A 26,202-nucleotide genomic window follows, 5' to 3' on the forward strand; every position below is an offset into this window, starting at 1 on the left:
GGAATGAGGAACAAAGAAAATGAGAGGATAATATCAATAAAAAGCTAAAACAAAAATCTAAGATTTTTTTCATGTGGCAAAAAAACTACATATGAGAAAACCTAAATTGGAGATCTAGATGAACAATGATTGACGAGGAACAAAGAGAAAATTGCCTAGGCGGCAATGTGGAGTAATCCTATGTAACAACACGAAATTTTACTATATATATGTGTGTATTTCTTAATAATTAAGTTATATTTAGATAGGATCATCCATGTTTATCCATTACATTTCTTCATGATTAAGTTATATTATGATAAGATAATTCATGCTCATCTATTTACATTTCTTGGTTATTAAGTTATACCTAGATAAGATCATTCATATTTATCCCTTTATATTTTCTAGATATGATCATTCATGTTGATCTTTTCATTTCTTGCTTATCAAGTCCTATAGCTAGATAAGACCAATCATGGTATTCTCTTCATATCTACTTAACCATCAAGTCATTTGGTGAGTTTAGACAAATATATCTACAGCAGATTCACTTGTTTTGCTTGATGACCAAGATTTAGTTTGCTTGATTAACAAGAACTTTTGCTTGGTGGCCAAGAAATACAGTAGTATAATAGAAGCTGCATGCACTTGATTCTTACAACTAGATATAACAGAGCATAACATGAGGGAGAGGGAGAAGGAGGTAGAGAAGGGAAAGAAGGGAAACAGAAAAGAAAGAAATAGAAAAGAGAGTTAGTGAGAGAGCATTACGTGAGGAAGTAAATGTATTAAGGAGAGGAAGAAAACAAATAGAGCACAGAGTAGATTAAAGGAGAAGATAGAAGAACCAAATATTAGGACCAGCAAAGAAGATAAAGAGCAAGATAGGAGAGAAGCAACAATTAGTTCAATACATACATTTGAGATTCAAAGGTTATTTCAATCACATATGCTACTTATTTATTCTTTCTTTTCTGCTCACATTAGTTCTTGTTTAGCCTAGTTCTTGTATAAATTAGCTTATGCTTTTATTCAGTTCATATCCTACATGTTTTCCAAATATATTGCAAGCACATAAGGATATTAAGATCATTTAGCAATATTGTTCTACAGTTTTTTGGTGTCCTGATCAATTATAAGGTTATTGTTGGCTTATGATTCTTCATTTGTTTTATAGAATAAGAGTTTAGAATGACTATGGACCTCATATGATAAATTATACGTCCATAGAGAAGATTAAGAATCTTAAACTTAGTATGAACTGATGCAACATTCATTTGGGAAATTTCTGTTTAATAATCATTTGATCTTGAGACTTGAGCAAACCATATACTTTGATTTTGGTATTTGTTTCAGTAACAATTTGTATGATCGAAAGCTTATATATATTGTTTGATTATGTGTAGTTTGATGCAATTTCAGTTTGAAATTCGTTGGTCAAATTTGAGTCAAAAAGCATATGTTTGCGGTATGCAAACCATTTTTGAGATTTAAACTTGACCAACGAAATTTTAAACCCAGCAGCCTTTTAATTAAACAACTGCATGTTTTAGTTCAATAGTTGAGGTTATTGTTTGTACTAAAGGTGTAGTAAATACGTCAAAGATCATTTGGGAGTTGGAATCTCTTGCAAATGATTTTTTTTCTAGATTAAATTGTAATTTTTCAATGTTAAAGGTCAATACCAGTTATATTCTGAAAACCAGGTTTTCTGAGTTTTCAACCCAGATGTGTTTTTACTAAACCCTGTACATTTTGGTTTGTTAAATGAAGTTAGTGTCTTCACAAGTGTTTTAGAGGACATCTTAAATATTATTTAAGAATCAAATCTCTTGAAAGGAGGTTTTTAGATGAAGTTATTGTCACATTTCTGGAAAAGAATGCAAGCAGTATATTTGAGATAATTTAACGATTAGCAAGTGTAATTCAAGTATTACACTCACTAAGATAATGAAAAACCTGTGAATAAATTTTTTTCGACAAAGAAGATAAACGAAACGAACAACTGTAAACATTTCCACGAATTCTACAAGTTACAGAGTTTACAAACGACATGCGGTAGATGGTGAAATGTCACCGGCCTAATCTAACAAAATACAACAACTCAAGTAAAAATAACAAGTACAAAGGTGATTTAATATTCTAAGTAACCTCGGAGATACAGATATAAGAATTAAAGACGAGGAAGACAAACACAAAGGCAATAAATGAATGTTGACTCTCTATCGATGCTCCTAGCTCCAGAATATCAATTCTAACCTGCAAGACACTATAGTATGGGTGAGAATCGTCCTCGCTTGCCTAGTAGGGGTCAGCCCACTCATGATTTTGAAAACCAAAATCGGGTAAGGATATAAAGTTTTATAAAACGTTTGAGAATAGTTTGAGCTCAAAGAAAACCTTTTCTCAAAAAAAGAAAAACAATGCAGATTTAATAAACATATCATGCTAAAACAGTAGGGATCCATTTCATAGGATTGTAATAAATATTAGGAATACATGACCAATCCTAACGACTAGGAGGGAATAGAGTCACCCCTTAAGTCGAGGACAACTACGGTTATTGCTAATAATAACAATAAGTGAGTGAGAGTGTCCATTTAAAACAATATCCTAAAATAAATGAATAACATGCAAGGTGGAATAGTAACAGGGCATTGCCCCACCGGAGGTTTTACAGTTTCGACACCAAGTCCTGGACTGGTATCCCAGAACCCCATTACTCTCAGGTCTATAACATTCTAAACAATCTTATTTTAAAGTGTCTAGTCTCGGGTTTTCACAAGCATTTAATATATCAATAATAACTCAAATAATAATTAACCCCGAGTCCTAGACTATTAATTTCATATAATTGGCCAAAACAACATGAGAGGGTTAGCTCCCCTACTTGGAATAACGTGCAGAATTCCCCAAGTCCATAACGTATGCTCCCGCTCCAAAATACGTTGTTGTTGCTCTAAGAATTGAACAACTCTTGTAACACCTTTTTCTGAATTCCAACGAAATGTAGAAGAGTCAATCTCAAATCCGAAACTCATAGATTAATGACTTGACCTTCTTCCCTAGTTTGACCTTCTATTGACTAAGTATTTCTTGGTTTGATCAGGAGTAGAGTATGTTAACCTTGTTTGACCTTTTATCGACTAATTCTCGGATAACCCGAAAACAGTCTAACTTTAGTCGTCGAATGATACTAAGCATGCTTTAAGATTATTAAAAACACTTAGAAACATACCGACGATTTATTTAATTACCAACACATCTAAGTTAAAAGAGTTCTCGATTTCCGAACCTGACGGAAATCAGAACTATCGATTAGTATTAGTAGCCAAGTGATAACATTTTCACTAAGTTACCTTTAGTTAAAAAGTAAAATGGTAAAAACTATTTAGTAAAATAGTAAAATATAACTTACAGTAAAAGTTAAACAAAGATAAAAATAGTAAAATGGTAACTTTCTACCATGAGTAAAAAGGTAATTTCACATATAAGTAAAACTGTAAAAATGTAACTCTGTAACAATAAAAACCAAGGATTTAACCCCGTTCTTCTCCGATTAGTTATGGCCTAAAAATCCAATGCTAAAATCATCTCTATTCGATCCAATTCCAACATGCAACACAATTCCAAACTTCCCAACAATACAAACCAACCAAAATCACAAACTTTACAGAATAAGAAGTTGATTTACTACCTTATCGATCCTTCGAATTCAAATCGGAGCTTCTGCATTAATCTGTCCTTCCCATCGGTAGCTGCTACGCTTAAGCTTGCAGTTATTACTTTAGAGTTCCACAAATAGTCCCCCAATGGTTTGTAAAGTCACCTAAGCTCAAAGAATGGGTTTAAGTTCCAACGGAAGGAATTGAAAAGAAATCGAGTCAGAACTTGAGGAATAGAACTGAGCTCACCTTTATAGAAATCTGATTATCAAAGACGTCGTTGATGCTTAGGAGGTCTTGACGGAGGGAGGTACGACGAAGGTAAACCTCGATGCCGACGTGATGGCAGTTTTTGCAGAAAAGAGGAACATTTGAATTAGATTATGATTCAAAGAACAAATAGTCAAATCAATCTAATAGAGATGAAAAAGGACTGCGTCTTACCATGAGAGGGTGGAGGAACTCGTTGGAGCTCCAAGTTTTGCCGTCAGTCTCTAATCCCAGGTGATGGAATTTGAATTCTAATAGATGATTTGGTACCACAGTTTTGAAGAGAAATGAGAGGCAATTTTGAGATGGTGGTGCATGTGGATATCTGGCAAGGACGGCGGCGATGTGAGCTTGGCGGCGGAGGTGTGGTGGAGGTGGAAGGAGAGAGGTGTTCTCTTTATCTCTCTGTGTTGTCAAACAGAGAAGGAGACAATGAAAAGAGAGAGAGAGAGTGAAAAATTAAAGGAAGAAGAATTTGGGCCTAATCTTGGGCTCGGACCATTTGTCCAAGAAGAGATGAGTTTGGCTTTTTATAAAGCCTAGAACCAATTATTACGAATTGATCCAACGGTTGAAAAGCGACGATGTTAAATTGACCACTAGTGTTAAGTCACGTAAAATGAATTTAGGTAGAAAATTTTAGAACAAAAGAAAATAATTTGTAAAATCACAGAAAAATAATTTCAAGCATCAAAAACACTCGTGGCGACGTGTAGTTTAATATTAACGTATTAAACTACGTTATTCGACAAATGTTGATTAGTTAGTCTTAATATGTCGGTTAAACGAGATTAAAAATCTCAGGTATTACAATTATGATATATCAAAGATGGGTCTGCATTCTGAATTCAGTATTCTAAGTTTTACATCTAGTTTATTGTTAACTTGAATTTGGTACAATTATGTTGGTTATTTGTAGTTTGCATCTTCATAGATATCGTAGTATACACCTTAAATACTATGTTTCTGCTGGAATCTCTTCAAAATGGGTTTTCTAGATTAGGATATAAATTTTAGAAGTTAATGGTTTCATCAGAAATTTCTCTATACATGTTTTAAACCTAGCTAGTCACTTTGCTACTAAAAAGTGAACATTTCGGTTGGGTATTTGAGGTTAGTGTCTTCACATATAAGATGCAATAGACTTCCTAATGATCATCTCAGTATTGAAGTATTTTGAAAAGCAGCTTTATAGATTAAAATATGATTTTTCGAATTAGAGGGTCTGCATTAGGAATAACTGCATTTGTATGACAGTTTGCTTCTTTGATCTCAATAACTTCTTTGTATCAACTTGTTTAATTTGATTACAAACTGAATTTAGACATTCTTAGTTTTTTAACATAACATGTGGCATCATTTTCAGTATTTATTTGAATAGCTCTTGGCATAGTGAAAATAGTTTTATGTGTCAATTACATATGTACTTGGTAGTTATTTAGCCTGTCAAATGAACCTTAAGTAACATGAACTATTAACTACCATTTGCTTAGGACATGAACTGGGTTGTGTACTATATTCTTAGGATATAACCTTCATAGTAAAGTATGTTCTTAAGTCATAAAGTAATAGTGTGCTTTATGTGATTTGTGCTCGGTTTTTATTATATGCAGGAACATGTATTTATAACTTGGAATTCAGGTAGGGGGATCTGAGGAACCTATACTTACTTGCATTGTGTGAATATATGTTGGTTAACATGCTTGTTGTATGTTGCTTGTTTGGCTGAATATTTGATGTACACTTTTGATTTATCTATCATCAAGTGATGCATCATTATGCAAAGGCATGTGTAGATAAAGGTAGTTAAGGAAATATGAAATGAATATTTTGCTTAGTTGAGTCTATAATCTCACCATGTACCATGCACCCATGTATGTCCATGGTTATTGCACAATTAGTATAAGATGTGAAAGGGTAATTCGAGGATGGAGAAAAGAAAATGAACAAGATGACTAGCAAAAGAGGGTTAGGAGATTGATGTTTGGTGGAAGTTAGTTCATGTGGTTAAGTGTCATGAGTCACCTTCTTGGTAAAATACATAGTATGAGAAGTATAGGCTAAGTGTAGTATTCTATGTGGATTAACTGGAGTAGAATGTGTATACATACATTATACATTGATTGTTTGATTATCTTTGTTTGAGACGAATAGCTCCCTACTGAGCCGCAGGTTGCATGTGCTCACCCATTTATAGTCTTACATGTTTAAGCTGAGAACTACGAAGATTAGTGATCGAATGGGATTAGACTTAGTTGGTGTTGTAGGTGTGTAAACATCCTTAGTACTTTTGGGTTTTATGTATCCTTGTAATGAAATAATAAGTCAGTTTCTTTAAGATAGTGTCTTATTTTATTTGCAATTTCTTTAGTTTATTTTATTTTTAGCTCACACCTTGGGTCAGAAAAAAAAAACCTCTTTAAAAACCGGGTGTGATATATTGTACATCGTTCGATCTATTTGACCACTACATGTATAAATAATAAACAAATGGTGATTACCATCAATCAGTTCTTAGAATGATCGAGGAGGTGAGAAGTCAACCGGGAAGAAGAACATAAAAGAAAAGAAAACTAAAATATAAATGTAAGGATGGTAAACTAAATTTCGTAAGTAAAAAAAATAGAAATATGTAAAAACCAGAAAATATGACCCGATGATGTGATTATGCCACATCACATGCCACCTAAGGTGAGATTTAAGTGGTTCACTAAAAGATGGTTCATTTAGCATTACTGGTAACTATTGATTGTAAAATTACACGACAACCCTCGGTCTTAAAGACAATTCAACGATCTCTTGCTATATATCACAAATAATGTTTTAAATATTTCAGAAGTCCCAAACTTGAAGTATATTTACCAGCACAACACGCACCCTATAATTAGCATTTTGATATTCTCATCACATATCTTCTAGGAGATAGTGGGGGGCGAGCATATAATTACCATCTCGGCATGAATCTAATATATGACGTATATAATTTCTTTCTTCATAAAAATATTTTAAATTTATTTTAGCAAATATAGCTTAAGTAGTATATGTAGCATTGTAGCAAGGACCATGAAGACATTTCAATCAAATACTGTTCTCTTCGTCTCTTCCCTCCATTCTCCGGTGACTACGAATCAGGAAGAAGTCTCGCCGCATATTATAACATCGTCCTGCATTAAACCACGTGAGCACGCTCTCTATCTGAATTTCTAACTAATTGATCACAGTGACACATACCTTGCATGAGCTGGTGGGTGATCCACGACGAAGAGTCCGAGCACTATTGTACTGTGACATTTAGTTTCGAGGCTTCTAGCCCCGACTACATCTGATGTGTTCAATGATGGATCAGATAATCCATGAATAGTCAACTTGACAAGCTAGCTGAGCAAGGCATGCATTTAACACTATCGTCTTCTACTGTGATGGCATGGCATGGGTGAACCACACATGGGGCCTCCTTATAGTTAATCTCTTCGTTTGCTATATGTGTGCGTGGGACATGCATGCATGTTTTTGTTTTCCAATTTCCGATCTAGATATCATGCAAGAATTAATGCTAGAGGTGATCTTGTTTAATGTTTAGTACGTGGTTAAGTGGAAGATACATGAATGACTCATTTTCCAATCTAGAGATCATGCATATATGAATGGTAAAAATTGATTTTGTATTAGGATTGACATCATGCATGAATGCTAGAATTGATTTTGTATTTGGATTAGTGGTTAATTGTGATGATATCTTTCGTTTAATTACCTATGAAAAGATTTGAACCTGGAACCAATGTATGTACTATCCTACTTTATTGATTCGAGCTGCATCATGTTCAAGCCACCACTAAACAAAGTGATGCGAGTGTTTGTTTTCCTCATCTTTCACCGGCCGATAGATCAGAGCTAGGTAGAAACAAATGAAAGAAAAAAAGGCCTTTTTTTAAGAACGAAAAAAAAACATTTTATAGAAGAACATTTTAAGCATTGTGCGTCATTCGATTTCATATCACTGTAAAATTAAAATTGATGCGCCAAAAATCTTTATAAAAGAACATGATAAAATAAAGAAATGAGTGTAGAACAGATCGAGTTCAAACAACGTAGTCCTAATCTCAAGTCAAACTGTGAGAATCCTAAAACCGCTACCACCTCAAATTGAAATAAACTCTTCAGAATTCACCATGTCTTGCATCTTTATTCGAAAAACCATGTATTGCATCATCAATGGAGAGATTAATATTTGTCTACTTCAGGGGTGATTCTATATTTTTAGGATCGATACGCCTTCATGCATTTGACTAAAAGAACGTAGCTTGGAACTGATCGGTTACTTTCTGGCAACAAACTCAACAATTGGTGGGTTAATTTGTTCGATCACATGACCCCTAGTGATTAAGAAATGATGGTTTTTTGAGAATTGGGTTTTACAGCAGCTTCACCATAACCTTTAAATTCCACCGTGGAGCTTCAACCAAAACAAAAGACTTATTCTCCTCTTTAAACCATCCTTTATATTCACTGGATGATAGTTTGGGGTTCATACGGTTAAATTCAATCGCCCTTGTAGCATTTCTTATTGTGTGTGTATATATGTATATATATATTTGTAGAGACGGATCTTAGAGATGGCGTGCCCAGCATCAGTTGGGCAAGTTTAATCAGACCAGACTAAAATATTTTTTATGTTGGGTAGAAATAAGGGTTTCAACACTATCAATGATGCTATACCATATGATAGCCAACATATTATTGATTTTTATGGACTAGTGTGTTGTATAAAAGTAGCTTGGATGATACCATAATAACAATAATTTTATTTCATTATAACAACATTACTATATTTTGTTACTTTTTTGTTCGCTCACCTAATTTTTGGACACTAGATCCGTCACTGTATGTTTGTCCTCAATTAATTCACAACTAAACTGAGGATTAGTTGAGATGTTTAGAAGTAATTGATGGTTAGTGAGACCCATTGTTTTGTCATATTTGAGCATATCGAGTGTATAGATTTTAGGTATGTATATAGTAAGTAATTGTCAAAGTATCAATCTACATCAAGTTAATAATGTTGTTAGTTTAAGTTGATAGAGAGATTATCAACTCATTCATATATATATATATATATATATATATATATATATATATATATATATAAAATCAAGATATATATAGCTATAACGTTGAAAAGTGAGTAACAAAAAGAAATTTTCAACTATTCCTCCACTTAATGGTTCTAATTGGAAATAATCTTATCTCATTATAGTGTAATAAATATATACGTTGTTGTGGCTCAAGTAAGATCTCGAGTTCGAAACTTTGTGGATGCAACACCATGCGATAGGAGAGTCAACCCCTCTACGGAGACCGTCAAACACTCGGAATGGATGGCTTGTAAAGGGGTACGACTCCGATATGCCAAATCTTTTTTACAAGGAATAGATACGAAAGTCTTCCAGCTCTTGAAATGAAAAGTATTTCATTGATTAATTTAGGGAAAATTATAATATATATCAATGTATGTTATACATCTCACATACAACGAATAATATTATTTTGTGAGTGAGATCATAAAAATAACATTCTTTGTTAACCGTTGAATGAGATATATAACATACATTAATATACACTAGATTAATCCTTAATTTAACTCCCCAGCTGAAAACATATACAACTTTCTATATATCACTTGACCAGTCCTAAGTTCCTAACCCTAGCGAAAGAATCTCTATCGGAAACTTTGGGTTGCACGTTTAATTACAAAGTAATTGTGTAGCATTTATACATTTTTAAAGTCAATTTGTATTGATAATAACAAATTAACAACAGCTTTTGGCAGAGAGAGCCGTAAACATGACTCCAATATTTATTTCAAGGAGACATAGCAGGAGATGCAGCTGTAAGTTAGGATTGAGAGAAAAGCTTTAATTAATTGTAAGCTTGAAGTTGCAGTATAATAAGATATTTGGGACGGTACTAGTAGCTCGGCCCTGAGTCTGTCGCCCGACACGTAGCATATCCACCGAAACCATAAGTCAGGAGAATCTCTTGTAGAAGCTTTTGTTCTTCCCCAATTTTGTACGGTTGTGATTAGTACGTAATCAATTTTTCTTTTTACAATCTAACGGGTTAGTCTCATGCAAACAGATGTTAGGCCGCAAATAAGAGGACGCTGCAAGGTTACTACAAGAAATAGAGGCAGGATTTGAATTAAACCGGGTTAATTTTCATTTCATAACTATGGATTATGATTTGATTGGGGTCAGTGCGGATCAGGAGAGTATGGAGACTTGAATTTAATTAAATAAATAAGAATATTATAATGAAAAATCTCAAATAATAATGAGTATTACCCCTCAAATATAATACACAAGTATAAACTAATTAAATTTAACTCTACGATTTGATAAATTTTTAAAATCCTCAATCACCACCGCATTTTTAATAGAATTAACATACTTCTTCTCAATGTGAAAGACCATGCAATAGTCAAGAAAATCATATTTCATCTTACTTATGAGTCTATTCTTAAGATATTCATAATTAAAAATGTATTTTTCGTGGTTGTCGTAGACACTAGAATAGTTAAAACAAGACAAAACACCAGCAGAGCAATAGTAAGTTCTTAGCAACACTCAACAGACTACAAGGTTATAAACTTGTAATGGACTAACAACTAGATCCACATCCGTCATTGAATGATTCAATGATATCTACATATCATTCTATCTTGATTAGATTTCTCCAATTGCAGATTACCAGATTTCTCCCAATTTTTTAACCCTAAATGAGTAAAATATGTATTGATTGAATTGATTGAATTGCAATACTTACATTAGGTTTGAATAGGATGACGGAGAGGATAGAGAACTCATAGGGATTTGATGTCCAATTCTAGGAGCTAAGAATTAAAAAGAGAATGAGTGGAGATTGGAGAACCATGCATGAACTCAAGGAGTGTCGAACATACCTCTTTTTACTCCCTCTCTGTTTTTTAATGTTTTAGAAAAGGAAAGACTAATAAGTATTTTGACAATTTGAATCTGATTTTGGGCTAGGTTTTGTTTTTAGGTGGGCTTGAGTTGAGTCTTGAAATTATAGGTATAATAAGTACTACTATTTTTGTTTGCTCTAAGAATTTGGGAGGGACTTGAGTCTCCCGGCGCTGTACACTGGATCCGCGCCTGATTGGGGTCAATGGGTTGTTTTGGAACCATTTTGTGTTAATGAGTTGGGGGTGTAAAGGGAGTTGTAGTGTTTGAAAGGAGTTGCTAGTGCAAAATCTATCGAGTAAGTAACTAATATGATTGGCTAGTGAAATGCAAATAGATGATTTCTTGGCATGTAGTTGGATAACTAGAAAAAAATATCCCGGGCTACAACCTATACAGCCCTTAAGTATCCTCCATCTCTGGTTACTCCTGGTGAGGGAGATCCTAGATTCGAACCCCAGCTTATGAAAAATACCATTTGATGATGGGTCATACTTTAAATTGCTCCCAAACCCGGAGTAATAACTCACTCATGGAAACCATTTTCTAGATCAAAAGAAAAATTACCACCATCCGAGAAAGCAATCATCTTTGAAGTGTAAAAACCTTCATTTAACTCTTGATCAAGAGCAGTTTCTTACTCGTGGTTCTACACTTATTGTATTTTTCATTTTGAATGGAGCTGCTATTTCAATTAAATAAGAACTCTCGTAATTGTTTTCTAGCTAGATCATACGGTGATATATGATGAAGAAGAAAAATGATTGATATTTAACATTTCCTTGGCACGGAGATTAATGAAAAGTATGTTATGTATTGAATGTAAGAATGAAGGGAACTTGAGAAAACCATACAAGTGATTGGCTGAACTATAAGAATGATGGCAGATCCAAAACGTACTGCATGCAAGAAGATTGGGTTTCGGCTCACTTTTGGTATCCTGCCTTAGCTTTTTAATTTACATATAGTTTTTTTTTCTTATTTCCTTAGTTATGTTTTGGTTTTTCTTTGTATTGAGAACATGGAATTGTTGAGTAAGACTAGGCGAGCAATATATATCCAGTATGTGCACGGAAAATTGTCTTATCGGATGTAGGTAGACAATTAGTTTCTTATTTTATCAAATAATCGCAAAATTGTGTTAGTAAAGTGAAATGAGTAGCAACGAATTCATCATCCGAAGCCATCACAGTAGAAAAACTTGCACTATTAGCATATTCGCCTCGTTGTAATGTAATCAACCTTTTGTTATGTCACATCACATATCAAACAAAAAGAGCATCCACTTGAGTACCCTTTGTTACTTAGTTCATTTAGTAGGGACTAGAGCCGTCTGGTATCGACATTTCTCTACACACATTATAATTGCATTGTAGTTAGTTAAGACTTTAGAGTAAGGTAAAATGGTAAAACTATAGGCGATTCATCACTGGTAAGTAAGTAACAATTTTCACTGAGATGAAACCATGCAAAGGTTGGGAGAGCCGGAGAGATGCCCCCTTCTTCTGGCGCACAGTGCCGTTTTGATAGAGATTCTTCTGCCGGAGCAAAGGGATAGGACCCTGCAAATATTTAGTGTTTCGTTTGTCTTCTTTTCTCTCACTTTTCTTAACCCATTGAGCAGTCAGTCTTCCACGTGCTCCTGGGGACTCTCCTCTCTCTCTCTCTCTCTCTCTCTCTCTCTCTCCCCAGTCCACCTTACTTCTTCAACGCCATACATCTTTCATTATTATTATTTCCACCTCTGACCCCCACCTCCCTCTGCTCCCTTCTCTCTCTCAGAAGCCCTGCCCCATTATTGTTCTTCTTTGAGAATAATGCGGAAAGATCACCGCCTGTAATAACAAGTATTTGCTTGGTTGATCAGGGGGTGTTAGCTCTGTTTGTTAATGATGGAAGGGATCAAAGGCTTGGGAGGAGGAGGAGGAGGAGGAGGAGGTAAGGTTGATGTTGGGGTTGGCAATGGCGAACAGATTGTTATACAGGATCAAGACATGGGTGATGGAATGCAGTGCAGTGACCATCCTTTCAGAAACAACCCAGGTGGGATCTGCGCTTTCTGTCTCCAAGAGAAGCTCGGCAAGCTCGTATCTTCTTCCTTCCCTCTCCCTGTTCGTAACTCCGCTTCTTCTTCATCTTCTCCTTCTTTTAGATCTGACATCACCGGCACGGCCAGTGCCGCCGGCGGTGTAAGTACTGTAGCCGGTCCTTCGTCGACCTCGCTGTCGCTATCGCTTTCTGTTCGGTCCAAACCAAACGGGGAGTCTTTTCATCACGACGAGTTTTACACACGGCGGGCAAGGATGTCGTTTCTCCTGGCCAGGAAGAAGAAGAAGGTGACTGCCAGTGGGTCTGAGAATAGTCACGGCCGCGCGGCGGATATGGTTTTTAAGAGGAGCAAGTCGACCACGACGCCGAGGAGGGGTCATTTCATGGATGCTGCTGATGAGTTTAGCCCCAGAAAAAGAAATGGGTTCTGGTCGTTTCTCTACCAACACCATCACCACCACAAAACTTCCAAGAAAATCGATAGCAAGAGCTTCCGAGACAACTCCAAGATATCTTCTTCCTCGTCTTTCGCATCTTCGGCGACAACAACTACAGCAGCTGGGAGGGACAAGTCTTTGGGTTCTTCTCTGAGGAATAAAGCTGAGACCGAGGTTGAAGACGACAGCAGCCCCAACAGCCAAGCCACAGCCTCAGCTTCAGCCTCTTCGTTCGAGCGGAAGGTCTCCAGATCCAGATCTGTGGGCTGCGGCAGCCGGAGCTTCTCCGGCGACTTCTTCGAGCGGATCTCGACAGGTTTCGGCGACTGCACTCTAAGAAGGGTCGAGTCTCAAAGAGAGGGCAAGCCCAAACACTCGTCATCTTCAGCGGTTCGCAACGGCGCCGAGCGTGTCAAATGTGGCGGGCTTTTTAGTGGGTTCATGATGACTTCATCTTCTTCATCCTCTTCGTCGTCCTCGTATTGGGTTTCCTCAGCCGAAGACATGAACGGGAAAGCAATGCCTGGTGGTCCCGGGGTTCTAGTCCACGGCGGCAGAAGCAGAAGCAGCTGGGGTTGGGCCTTCGCTAGCCCCATGAGAGCTTTCAGCAAAACGTCTTCGAAAGACGGGAAGAGGGACATTATTCGACAAGCCAATACTTCAGATAAGAGCACCACCCCTAACCTGTCTGCAATTCCTTCCTTGCTATCTGTCAGAGGTTGAAGAAGATTATACACATTAAATGTCTCTTCATTAATTTAAACCACCTGTTTATTACTATGTTCATTTATCTTTAATTTCTTGGTCTATGGTCTCTATTCCATTAGTGATAAATACCATGTAACACAGTGCCATGAACAGTCTTGTTAATTTTCTGGGTTTTTTATTAGACTCAAAAATGGAGAGTGAAGTGGGTAGTGGGTGGATCAGTTAAAGAGATGCAGATTTTGAAGAAGATGATGATGTTGACCCATCTTTTTTTGTTGTATCGGAACTTGTATTATTATATATTAAATCTTTTGTAACTTGGACCGTGATGGAGTACTACTAGTACTGGGAAGTATTATTGCATGCATGTGTAGCTAAAATTTGCAAGGGGTTTCAGATGTCACATGCACACACATGCTTGTTTTGTTCGCATTCAACATACTAAGGCCTAATCGATGAATCCAATTATACAAGCGACCATGTTATGAGAATCCCCAACACAATAGTTACAATGGATTTCTATCTTTTTGATACACAATAGGGGAAAATAAAAATCCAAATGCCCCCCTCACTCTCCTCGTATAAGGAGAATCTAAGGAGGTGACCGGATTTCGCCACGGTTAAACATTAGGGGCATGTGCACCTTGTTGTGTAGAATCATATTCCTTTTGGTCTCACTAGATCAATGTATACCTTAGTTTTGTCACTCATCTAAAATTCCTTATTACTGCACAATGAAAGGTCCTATCATTTTACTAGCGGAACTTCATGAGGAGGAGAGTGAGGAAGAAAGAGATATGGATGAGAATCATGAGATACAAAACAGAGGACAAGACGAAAGCTGTTGATGAGGAATCCGACCCAAAAAAGGGGGCTGTTGAAGTGGGGACTCGGTTATTGACTTGCAATTCAGAACTGAATCGATCAAAAATGAGTTCGTGGAGCCGACCTCGCTTTCTTTGTACTTGGATATTTTGTTGGTCCATGGCCTTAGATTTTCTCTATTGAAGAAAGCCATATCTGCGGCCACGTTTTGAGAATAAATGATATATACCAGCTATTGCTGCCTGTAATAAAAATAATTAATTGTGAAGATGATGCGAGAACAGTAGCGTGTTAGCTGGGAAGAAGGGAGAAGAAGATCTAAAACAGTGAAGCCTTGTTCTTTTCTGTTGTCCGGTAGATCTTTTTTTTTTGTATTACCTTTACATGATCCGGGGCTCAAGCTCCCAGATTCCCAAGGCCTTGTGCTTGTATTGCTCTTTAGTTGATACACATTAATGCTACAAAAATGAAAGTTTTGATTGTGGACGAAGAACTGAGAACCATTTTAAGGTCTCGTTTGGTTTGCGAAGTAAATTTGGTAATTTGTTGACGTTATTCATTTTACGAGCATGCGATACCCGTATCACGTACCGAGAGTTCCATTGATAAGCAAATCTATACATGGATACGGACATATGGTTGACGCCACTGTTCGAGTCTTAGCCTAGTTGCGCCGTGCAAGCACCTTGAGTCCCTTGAGACTGGCTCTACTGCCTCTGACTTAATTATGGAGACGTTGACATGTTCTTTGTTAGTGGCATTCAAGACTACGGAGTGGCAATCCTTGGTGCTGCTTCAACCACACTACTACGGGTCTTCTTAACTGTAGGGAACTACGCATATTACGTATTAGTTGGTTTTGGAGCATCATTGGCCATTGGGTCTAAGTCTTATTTCAAGTCTGATTCATATCTACGACGCAGCCTGATCTCCTATAAAAGCATATACAGCATAACAGTGTTGGCTATTTGCATAGTTAAAACTTAAAAGGAGCATTAAGATACCCAATGTGATTGTTATACTCCAGCACTGTAACCATTGTTGAGTGACTTGAGTCAACCTAAATCTCAACTACACTACTACACAAAATAGTGCAGCTAGAATTATTTTCTCTCTTCATTCTTACTATATATATTTACCTAAAGCTACATTTATACTACTTACATTCAGACAACACATATTTTAATAGGCCGGATCATGAATATGAATGTACTGTTTTTTTTTCTGTTCCAAAATGTTTTTAAATTTATTGCAACAGATCTGATTGTGACTATGCCAAGAACGATCATGGTGTTTTTGAGGTACCATATAAACTCAACTTACCTATGAGGACGACATATGGTATAACATGCTTTCTATGCTATTTGGCCATTGCTTTAGCTACATATCCTATTAGTCTTTAAACAAAAAGAATTATGCCAAGAACGATCATACGTACCAACTATACTAGACACACAACAGCAGTATTAAATTATGAAAAAACTCCATAGTCCATACTGAGATTCATTTCAAGTAAAGACAACGACTAAATTTAAAACAAGAACACACAGAAGACACAAGATATAATTGGACTTTTACTGCTGCCTCACTTTCTGGTTCAAGAGCATTTCCCGGAGCTCCACTGGGTCGATCTCATCCGCCATATTAGCCGGCCTGTAGTACCCAGTTCGAGGATCAGGTGCCCAAGCAGACGAAGACTCTTCCTTCGTCATCCCAACTCTCTCGTCCAGCTTCATCACCATAGCGTTCCTGGACCCTCCCATTCCATAGCCAGCTGCCACAGAGCCATGTGAAGCCGCCGCGTGACCTCGTCTGCTCCGACAATTACCAAATATTAAATTATCACCAACAGAACAAAAATAAAATATCATCGCATTTAAATATGAAGCACATCGAAATGAGCAGTTATTTGAGATTTTGAGGAGTGCTCACCGATGAATGGAAGCGGCAACGGGAAGGAGATTCGCTTTAGAGAGGAAGGAAGCCATTGGAGTTTCAACAGATAGATAGGTGTTAGTGTTGGTGATAACTTGATGGATCCAACAGAGCTATATATATAGCTAGCTACTGCAGAAGCCTGTCAATTCTTGGGAAACTGAGATGAATTCTCAAGAATGAAAACTGGTGCAGTAGCTTGCTGAACAGGAGAAGTAGATGAAGGACAAGTGAGGGAGGTGCTTCCCTTCCGCTTCTGAAACGATAAGTGTGGCGGTGGGAAGGATGAGAAGGAGGAAGGTTAGGGTTTCCGTCTCCATTTATATGGTCATGAAAGGTCAAAATGAACCGTGGGACATTGACACGTACGTTCAGAGATGTAGCCAGTGGAAATAAATTTTTATTCTTTTATTTAACAATCACATATGGAGATCGACACATTTTCTTCATTTCTTGTGTCTTAGCCAGTAAATTTGCTCAACACCTTAATTTGCATACTAATATGATCACTCCTGGAAAAATTACTTACTAGTATTAGATCACATTTAAATTAACAAAAAACTTACTTTTCATATTTCTCATATAAATTAAGACATAAGCTCAACTCAAAGAATAAGTAAAACAAAACTGTTTCATTAATTAATGCAAAAATATCTAAAATACATTTATTTTCGTGAAAATTAACAAATGACACTCATAAATCTAACAAATTTCTCTCTCCTTATTTTTTAGTTTTTTTTTTCCGGCAAATTTAAGTTTTCCGGCCAAACCACCGGCAATTTGGAGGTGAGCCACTATATAAAGTTGTTCCTTATGTCATGGGCTTTCATTTAAGTATTATATTGCATATGGTTTGAGAAATTTTAAAAATTTGAATTTTATTCACCAAAAACCACAATATCAATTAGTTTCTCAGTCGACAGTAGCAGCTAGATTTATAGTCGACAGTAGCAGGTACATTCCAAGTCGACAGTAGCATGTATCTTCAAAGTCGATAGTAGCAGGTACCTTCCAAGTCGACAGTAGCAGTTAGATTCATAGTCGATAGTAGCATGTACCTTCCAAGTCGACAGTAGCAGGTGTCTTATAAGTCGACGGTAGCAGTTAGTTTTTATAATCGACAGTAGCAGATAACATATCTATTGATAGTAGCAAACACTGTGGGTCAAAAAGGGGTAAAAAAGTAAAATATTTTATGACATGTGGCAACTTGCCATCATTTGGTCCTTATTTATAAATTTTGGTCTTTATTTGTTTTATCAAATCAAATAGTGAGTTATTTGTAAACTAAATTGTTGTCTCGTACTTTAAAGTAATTTGCTATAAAAAAATTCTCACCGCATTGCTCAAAGATAACCCCAAATTCAAAACTTGTTACCACTCAAGGATGGCGTCGCTAATCAACTCCACCCCACGGCCTTCTCACCTCACAGTCCTTGATCTCTTTGTTTCTATTTGGCCATCAAATCCTCCACCGCATCAACACCCATTCCCAGGTGTTTGGGCCTAAAATAATACTCCGGTATTATTTAGATTCTTTAGACTCGTGGACCGGTTATTTGAAGAAAATCTATCAAAGAGCAAGATTATATTCCTTATTGGAATAGATTTCGGGGACTGATGCTGTATAGAATCTGAGTTGAGTAAGGAAGGTGAATCCAAAGCAACTAAGAGGTTCTCAAGACTTGATCCGCAAGAAAGAACAATCTTTGTTTTCTATATAAAGGGGTCGAATGTGCAAAATAACACACAAACAACGTCAAACAAACTATCGCGCAACCGCATAATCAAGTCTCCCTACAGAGCAAAAGTCCGATTAGCTTCGGCAACCAAGTCTCCCATTGGAGCGGAGCTACCCAGATGTACGCCTCGCGCTGCATGTAGCAACAAGTCTGATTAACTTCGGCAACTAGAGTCAAGTCCATCGAGTCGCTAGCCTAGCTTCTAGCAAACACAAAAGTCTGAACTAGTCAGCAATTCCCTACAGCAGGAGAGTCCACATTATAAGCTCTGCTTTTCCCCAAACGGTCTAAAGTAAGATCGGCCATCCACTTGAGGTGGAGTGAAAGGTACCTAGCAACTCCGGTTGTGTATAGGTCATTTGAACTTCAGCGGTTTATCAGCAACTGCGGAACAATCGTTCGAGAAGAAGACAGTACGTGAGCGCAATCATCATCAACAAGCAAGAGTTGTACCTAACTCAAATGTACTGGCACGCCAAGTAACAACAGAGAACGAAGGTTAGAACTATCTAGGGTTCAAAATCGGGGCTTGCTAATTGTTCCCTGAGGAAATCTTTTTCCCAGCTCGAACATTTGGCACGCCCAGTGGGACGGTGTCAAGATAGCAAGTCGGAATCCTTACTCAAGAGGATATCCACCTTGCTCGAAACCAGAGCACTCGCATTCTGTTCCTCACAACACATCGACTTGCAAAGGTTTAACAGCGGTTGAGGCATTACTAAAATTTGGAGTGATGGCGACACCAGAAGACATGCAACTAGCTTTCAAGGAGTTGACAAAGGTAGTCAAGTCATTGGAGGAGTCATTCGGTGAGAGAATGACTGCGGTCAAGAGAACGTTGGATATTGTGTCGCAACTACAGTCGACACAGGGTCAGCATCTAGTTGAGACCACGACAGATTGAAGAGGCTGGTTATGAGTGCTAACGAGCAGGCGAACAATGCTCATTTTGAGTTTGAAGGCCAGGACGAGCGGTTTAAGCAAATCGAAGAAGCGTTGGGAATACAACGGACTGTCACTGGGCTTTACGAGAGACAGAACCATGACAAGCCTAAGGCCACGAAAAAGGATAGGTCCAACAGGAAGGTTAACGCCGGTGAAAAGGACGAAGCCAGCGACAAAGATGAGGAGGCTGACAAATCAGATGCAGAGCCTATCAAACCCGCAAGGGAAAAGAAGACGAAGGCTAAAAAGGGAAAGTTTACGTTTGGAAGTTCAAGACGTTCGAACACTCCCGAGTTTGAGGCACTTCAGAGGGCAGTGTCACTTCTTCAACCAAGCGGGAGACAAGAGCGTCAACACCATTTCCATCGCGAGCGTCAAGGGGAGCATCGAGAAGAGCCTAAGAAAGAAGCAGAAGAGGGTCAGACCCTTACCAAAGAGCAGGTTCAGAAGATGATCCAAGAGAGTGTGAGGACCATTCATGGTCATGCTGCCGCGAACATATCCTATAAAAGTCCATTCCCAGAATGGGTGACAGCATGTCCTTGGCCTTCGGGTTATCGACCAATCAAGTTCCAGACTTTCTCAGGAGAGGGTTCCGAGAATGCAGCTGAGCACATCTCGCGTTTTCATAGTGATTGCGAGCCATATGCATCTGATCCAGTCTTCAAGATGAGGGCTTTCGGTTCATCTCTGTCGGGACCGGCGTTATCTTGGTTCTCTAAGTTAGCACCAAGGTCCATTTCAGATTGGTCCATACTCGAGACAATGTTTAAAACGACTTTTGGAAGTGTTGAGCTTGAGGTGGATTTGTCATCTTTGACTTCCATGTATCAACAACCAATGTAGTCGGCATTGGAGTTCCTGAAGAGGTTCAAGGTTCAGCAAGCAAAGTGCAGAACACCACTCGCGGAACAAGATGCCATTCGAATTGCTATAAAGGGTTTGGAAACCCATCAGCGGGCCAAACATCATGATGCCTACTTTTCTAGCATGGCAGACTTAATGAACAAGGTAGGAAGCTACCAAGTGTTCCTCAGTGAGATGGAGGATAGTGCCACAGTTCCAAAAGGTCCACCTGTGTCTTATCACCCTGGTACTTTGAAACCGCGCTATGCAGTTCCATCTGGAACTAAGAGGGTTTCCACTATCTACTCGCATGTAGATCCTTTCTACACACCATATCCATATGAAGAGCAGTGGGTCGAGGAGGTAGATGATGAAGTAGCTGCAGTAGAGATAGCCGGAAGACATGCATTGAATTCCAAGGCTTTGAAGATGTCTAGAGACCCTGTAGCATTCACCAAGCCTGAGTACGAGTCGTATACCTACAATGCTCACAAGGCTCCAGAGATTGTGGATGAATTATTCGCGAGTGGAAGAGTGAAGCATGATACTGCAATGCCTACTGCAGCACAAATAGAAGGGAAAAAGTATTGCAAGTTTCACAACTTGTTCAATCACCAAACAGCGACTGTGTTAAGCTCAAGGATCAGCTGCAAACCTGGATTAACAAAAGCATGCTTGAGGTAGATTCTGAAAGAGCTGCAGCATGGGTCGATATTGATCCCTTCCCTATAGTGTCAGTGGTGGAAGTTACACCATTGACAACACCTTTGAAGGCTCGCCACCCTTCTAAGTTTGCTAGGTACACTTATGATGCTTCCTTGGCTCATGAGATCTTGGACAAGCTTATTGCTGAGGGTGAAACCATTGTACCATGGACTAAGTTTCCGACTGTGGAAGAAGTTAAAGGTAAACGGTATTGTAAGTTTCATAACATTTGGACTCACGATACTCGTATTTATATACAGCTCAAGGACCAGGTACAACAGTGGTTAGATGAGGGAGTGTTGTCTTTTGCCTCAAACGGTATTGTAAGTTTCATAACGTTTGGACTCACGATACTCGTATTTTTATACAGCTCAAGGACCAGGTACAACCGTGGTTAGATGAGGGAGTGTTGTCTTTTGCCTCAAAGCCTGAGCCGGGTATGAAGACAGCAGCGAAGGAAGTGCCCTTGGCGAAAGCGGTTGCAGGAGCCGAGCAATATGAGCAGGGTAAACAGAAGGGTGTAGTCCAGAACAAGAAGCAGACTGTAGCAAAGGCAAGAACTTATGTCCTTTGTAATCGATGCAAGAAAGAGTGTTCCATAAATTGTGACAATTCTGGGAGACACGAGGAAGCAAGAAGACATCGAAGGCCTCGCTCGCCGATGAATCCATACGAGAGGGGCAACCCCAAGAAAGCTAGAGTTCAGATGAACACTTATGCTCAAGCGCTAAAGAGGCCAAGCTCAGGTCTTGGTGGGGCAAATGCGCCGGAAACTCAAGCTAGTCGCGAGGCGCTGCAACGGCCATACATACCGCCTGCATCGAGGTCGTTAAAACTAGATGTTTGGTACGTTCAAGACCATGGAAGAGCCATGGAAGCTACAAAGACTCAGAAGAGGAACGTACAAAAGAGATGGGGAAGGGCCAAAAGAACGTTAGAGGCGTATAACAGAGGCGAACTCTCTCGCGACCAGCTGGAACAACCACCTTAGTCTAAGGCCATACGTTCACATTCGTCGGAATGATAATTACAGGAAGGAGCCATACTCCAGGAAAATCGTTCATGATCGAATTGAACGACCAATGGAAACTGCTCCTAAGCGCATAATTTCAATCCATGATGGCAGGGCAGCAAACAGAGAGCACGAACAGAGTGTTTTTATCCGGCAGAAACAACAACAAAGTAGTGTTGCACAACCTGCGCAATCTAAATGGGTTCGAAAGAGGTCTGTAAGTAGGCCAAGCCACCAGGAACCAGTTCTAGAGAAAATCAAGTCACAGTTTGAATGGAAGCTGAAGATCAAAGAACCAACACCAGTGGTTCCAATAGTAAAAGAACCAACACTTGTGGTTACAGAGATAGGCGAGGCTGCGGTAGTGGTTACTCCTCCAAAGGTCCATCAGGAGCAATCGCTAACGGAGTATCTCAGGAGTAAGTTCCCCTCGCGAACGCCAACTGGGTCAATTCCGGATGACAATATGGAAGAACCACTGTAATGAGCAAGGGTTAGAACTTTCTGATCAAGAGGAAGAGCTTGAGGAAGGTTATGATGAAGAAATAGTAGATACCCCAGACTGCAACATGTTTAACCTTTGTCATGAAGATAGCATCGAGGAAGGAATACCATAGCCAAATACTGTTCTAGTTGCAACATGGTATTCACTTTGTCCTCGAATTATGCTCTTCCAAGGCCAATGCCATCTCATCTATTCATTGGAGGTGAGACACCTGCCCAGGAGGTGGGTACAGTCGCATAGTTGTCATCTACAGAGGTACCAACTGTTGATAAAGACACGTGGAAAGAGGGAGCTGATAAATCCCACACGATGACAGAGCTCCAAAGATTCTTTATGATGTTCACAAATCCTACAACGACCATGACTCAGCACATTAAACCTTTATACATATCAGCTGAGATGGAGGGTAAGAGAGTGAACAAAATCCTCGTCGACGACGGTGCATCGGTTAGCATTATTACAGTGAAAACAGTCGAATCACTTGGCATTGCAAAGGAAAAGGTTCTCAGTAGCAATCTTAAGGTCAGGAGTTTTGCTGGTAACTTAGCTTAGACCTTGGGAGTTTTGATCCTCAAAGTCAAGATAAGACCTTCCGAGCTGTTCCAGACGTTCTTTGTTACAGACTGCACCGCTTCATACAACATCATACATAGAGCTTATTGCATCCTTCTACTATACACCAAGAAATGTTGATGTGGGATCCCGCAACTGATAAGGCAGAGCTAGTGAAAGCAGATGATAGACCATACTCAGTCGCTTCCTGCATTTTGGATGCTGAATACTATTATGGGGACATGAGGCCTTTAGGAGTTGCTGGAATCGATACCAAGGGTCGTCCAGTTGGGGTGACTTCTACAGAATTGACACGATGGGGTTTAGTACAGGTCAAAGTATATATAAGCAGACCTGGCTTCATCGTGAAAACAAAAAATAATCATTCATGAGTACATCACTTGCCAAAGAGCAAGAACAATCCTATGTGTCCTTTCTCCAACGCTTATCAATTTATAGAGAGAAACAAGAAGCTTGGGGGGCAGTCGCACTAGTAGAATGCATTGAGGATGATTTGACTAAGAAGAAAGAAGAAAGAAGTGTATATCGATGATGTGGTGGTCAAGTCTAAGAAGAAAGAAGATCACATCGAGAATTTAAGGACAGTGTTCACCAGAATGAGAAAGCACAAGCTTAGGATGAACCCAGCTAAATGCATTTTTGGGGTTCGAGCAGAAGCCTTCTTAGGTTTTATAGTGCATGAAAGAGGTATTGATGTTGCGGAGGACAAGGCAAAAGCGGTTCTAGAGGCTCCGACACCTAGGAATAAGAAGGAACTTTAGAGTTTGCTTGGAAAAATAAACTTCCTTCGACGCTTTATTTCTAATTCAGCTGGCAAAACCACAGTTTTTTCTCCTTTGCTAAAACTTAAAGCAGATCAAGAATTTCAATGGGGACCTGAGCAATAGGCAGCTTTTGATAAAATCAAGGAATACCTTACTCATCCACCTGTTCTTAGACCTCCACAGCCTGGAATACCTTTAAAGCTATACATCTCAGCTTCCTCTTACTCAATAGCAGGACTCTTAGCACAAGATGATGATGGAGAGGGGGCAAGAAGATTGAACATGCAGTTTACTACTTGAGCTGGACCTTATTAGAGGCTGAAACTAGATACTCGCCAATTGAGAGGTTGTGTTTAGCTTTGTACTTTGCTGGTACTAAGCTCCGCCATTACATGCTGTCCTTTACCACAGTGGTGGTGGCACAAACTGATTTAGTGAGGTATTTGCTTACCAGACCTATGCTTAGGGGTCGGATTGGCAAGTGGATTTTGGCGTTATCAGAGTTTTCTTTACAATATACACCTTTAAAGACGCTTACAGGACATGCAGTGTCCGACTTTTTGTTGCATCATCCTATTATTGAGGATATAGAAGACCAGAACGTGGTTGTTTCCTTTGTCCGCACTCAGCCTTGGGTTCTGTATTTTGATGGCAGCATCACTGATCATTTATCAGGAGCAGGTGTTGCATTGGTTAGCCCCTCTGGAGCAAGGCATTGTTATTCCTTTCAACTAGAATGTAAGTGCACTAACAATCAAACAGAATATGAAGCAATCATCATTGGACTGGAACTTTTGCTTGATCTAGAAGTAACAGAGGTGAAAGTATTAGGTTATTCACTCTTAGTCCTTAACCAGCTCAAGGGTGTCTACAAGTGCAACAATTTTACATTACTCCCTTTTTAGGAGCGAACATCAGAGTTGTTAGATCAATTTGCAGACGTGGTGCTTGATTATATTCCTAGGGAACGAAACTTTGCTGCCAATGAATTAGCACAGTTGGCTAATGGTATCCGTTTGGCAGATGGCGTTTGCGAGAGGATTTTAAAAGTTCAGAGACGCACATTACCCTCCTTTATGACAAGGAAAGAAGTTAAAGATGAATGGTTGGTAGCAGTTATTGACTTTATTGCTGTAGATTGGCGACAACCAATTATCTAGTACCTTACTGATCCTTCTGCGCCTGTGGACAAGAGGGTTAGATATTATGCTACTAACAATGTTCTTCGAGGTGATGAACTATTGCGTAGGGCGGAAGACGGCTTGTACCTGCGATGCATCTATGGAGCTGAGGCTAAGAGGTGGTTACGAGAGGTTCATTGTGGTAATTGTGGTTCACACCAAGCTGGTCCTAAGATGAGATGGCTCATTCGACGATATGGTTTCTATTGGCCTACCATGCTCAAGGACTACATCAGCTTTGCACAGGGTTGCATCGAGTGTTAAATGCATGGACCCGTCCAACATGTGCCAGACTTTCCTCTGCAACCAATAATTAAACCTTGGCCATGTCGCGGCTGGGCTTTAGACTTCATTGGGGAGATTCATCCAAATATTTCCTTACAGCACAAGCACATTCTACTTGCTACAGATTTCTTCATCAAGTGAGTAGAGGCCATACCAGTCAAGACAACATCTTCAGAGGTGATCACTGACTTTATCTTCAAATATATTATCACTAGATATGGTATCCCAGAATGTCTGGTGGCAGACAGGGGGGCATGTTTCATGGCTGAAAAGACTCAGAAGTTCTTAGCTGATTATGGAATCAAGTTTTTGCATTCTATTCCTTTTTATGCTCAATCGAATGGCCAAGCAGAAGCTAGCAACTGGGTCATTATGTCTATACTCAAACGAATGTTGGATGCAAATCCGCGATCTTGGCATACAGAGTTGGATCACACGTTATGGGCTTATAGAACTTCCAAACGCACTCCAACTGGTACTACACCTTATGCCTTGATGTATGGACTAGATGCAGTGCTTCCTATTGAGATTAATGTTCAGTCACTGAGGGTTCGCGAGCAACACTAGTTGATTGGCGAAGACTATGTCCAGGCTATGTATCAGGAACATGAAGACTTGGATTCTCGACGTATGGAAGCTTTCAACCGCCTTATTGCAGAAAAAAAGAAGATCGCCCGGCTCTATGACAAACGAACGAGAGGACGCAGCTTTGGAGTTGGAGACTTAGTTTGGAAAGCTTGTTTGCCTTACGGTGAACGAGTTGATGGTCGTGGTAAGTGGTCTGCTAAATGGG

At 38.8% G+C, this 26,202-nt stretch overlaps 3 protein-coding genes and 1 long non-coding RNA gene across 4 annotated transcripts; 2 read left to right on the forward strand and 2 right to left on the reverse strand.

The window, feature by feature from the left end:
- Window positions 1-1,970: 1,970 nt before the first annotated feature.
- LOC126791708 (uncharacterized) lies at window positions 1,971-4,321 on the reverse strand. Its single transcript, XR_007671850.1, has 4 exons — window positions 3,897-4,321; window positions 3,680-3,811; window positions 2,873-2,974; window positions 1,971-2,251 (listed from the first exon to the last, which is right to left on the reverse strand). It is a non-coding gene; the product is annotated as an uncharacterized LOC126791708 (long non-coding RNA).
- Window positions 4,322-12,569: 8,248 nt separating this feature from the next.
- On the forward strand, window positions 12,570-14,408 carry LOC126791330 (uncharacterized). The gene has a single exon (XM_050517768.1). The coding sequence runs from the start codon at window positions 12,787-12,789 to the stop codon at window positions 14,104-14,106; it is 1,320 nt and encodes a 439-aa protein (XP_050373725.1). The 5' UTR covers window positions 12,570-12,786; the 3' UTR covers window positions 14,107-14,408.
- A 1,974-nt stretch (window positions 14,409-16,382) lies between these two features.
- On the reverse strand, window positions 16,383-17,120 carry LOC126791700 (late embryogenesis abundant protein Lea5). Its single transcript, XM_050518163.1, has 2 exons — window positions 16,849-17,120; window positions 16,383-16,728 (listed from the first exon to the last, which is right to left on the reverse strand). The coding sequence occupies exons 1-2, from the start codon at window positions 16,902-16,904 to the stop codon at window positions 16,491-16,493; spliced, it is 294 nt and encodes a 97-aa protein (XP_050374120.1). The 5' UTR covers window positions 16,905-17,120; the 3' UTR covers window positions 16,383-16,490.
- A 5,846-nt stretch (window positions 17,121-22,966) lies between these two features.
- Window positions 22,967-25,976, forward strand: LOC126792269 (uncharacterized). Its single transcript, XM_050518730.1, has 7 exons — window positions 22,967-23,144; window positions 23,291-23,490; window positions 24,067-24,210; window positions 24,324-24,767; window positions 24,849-25,052; window positions 25,104-25,381; window positions 25,625-25,976. Exons 1-7 carry the CDS (start codon window positions 22,967-22,969, stop codon window positions 25,974-25,976), a joined length of 1,800 nt encoding a protein of 599 aa, XP_050374687.1.
- Window positions 25,977-26,202: the final 226 nt, after the last annotated feature.

Source organism: Argentina anserina, chromosome 4, assembly GCF_933775445.1.
Source record: "Argentina anserina chromosome 4, drPotAnse1.1, whole genome shotgun sequence".
Lineage (NCBI taxonomy): Eukaryota > Viridiplantae > Streptophyta > Magnoliopsida > Rosales > Rosaceae > Argentina > Argentina anserina.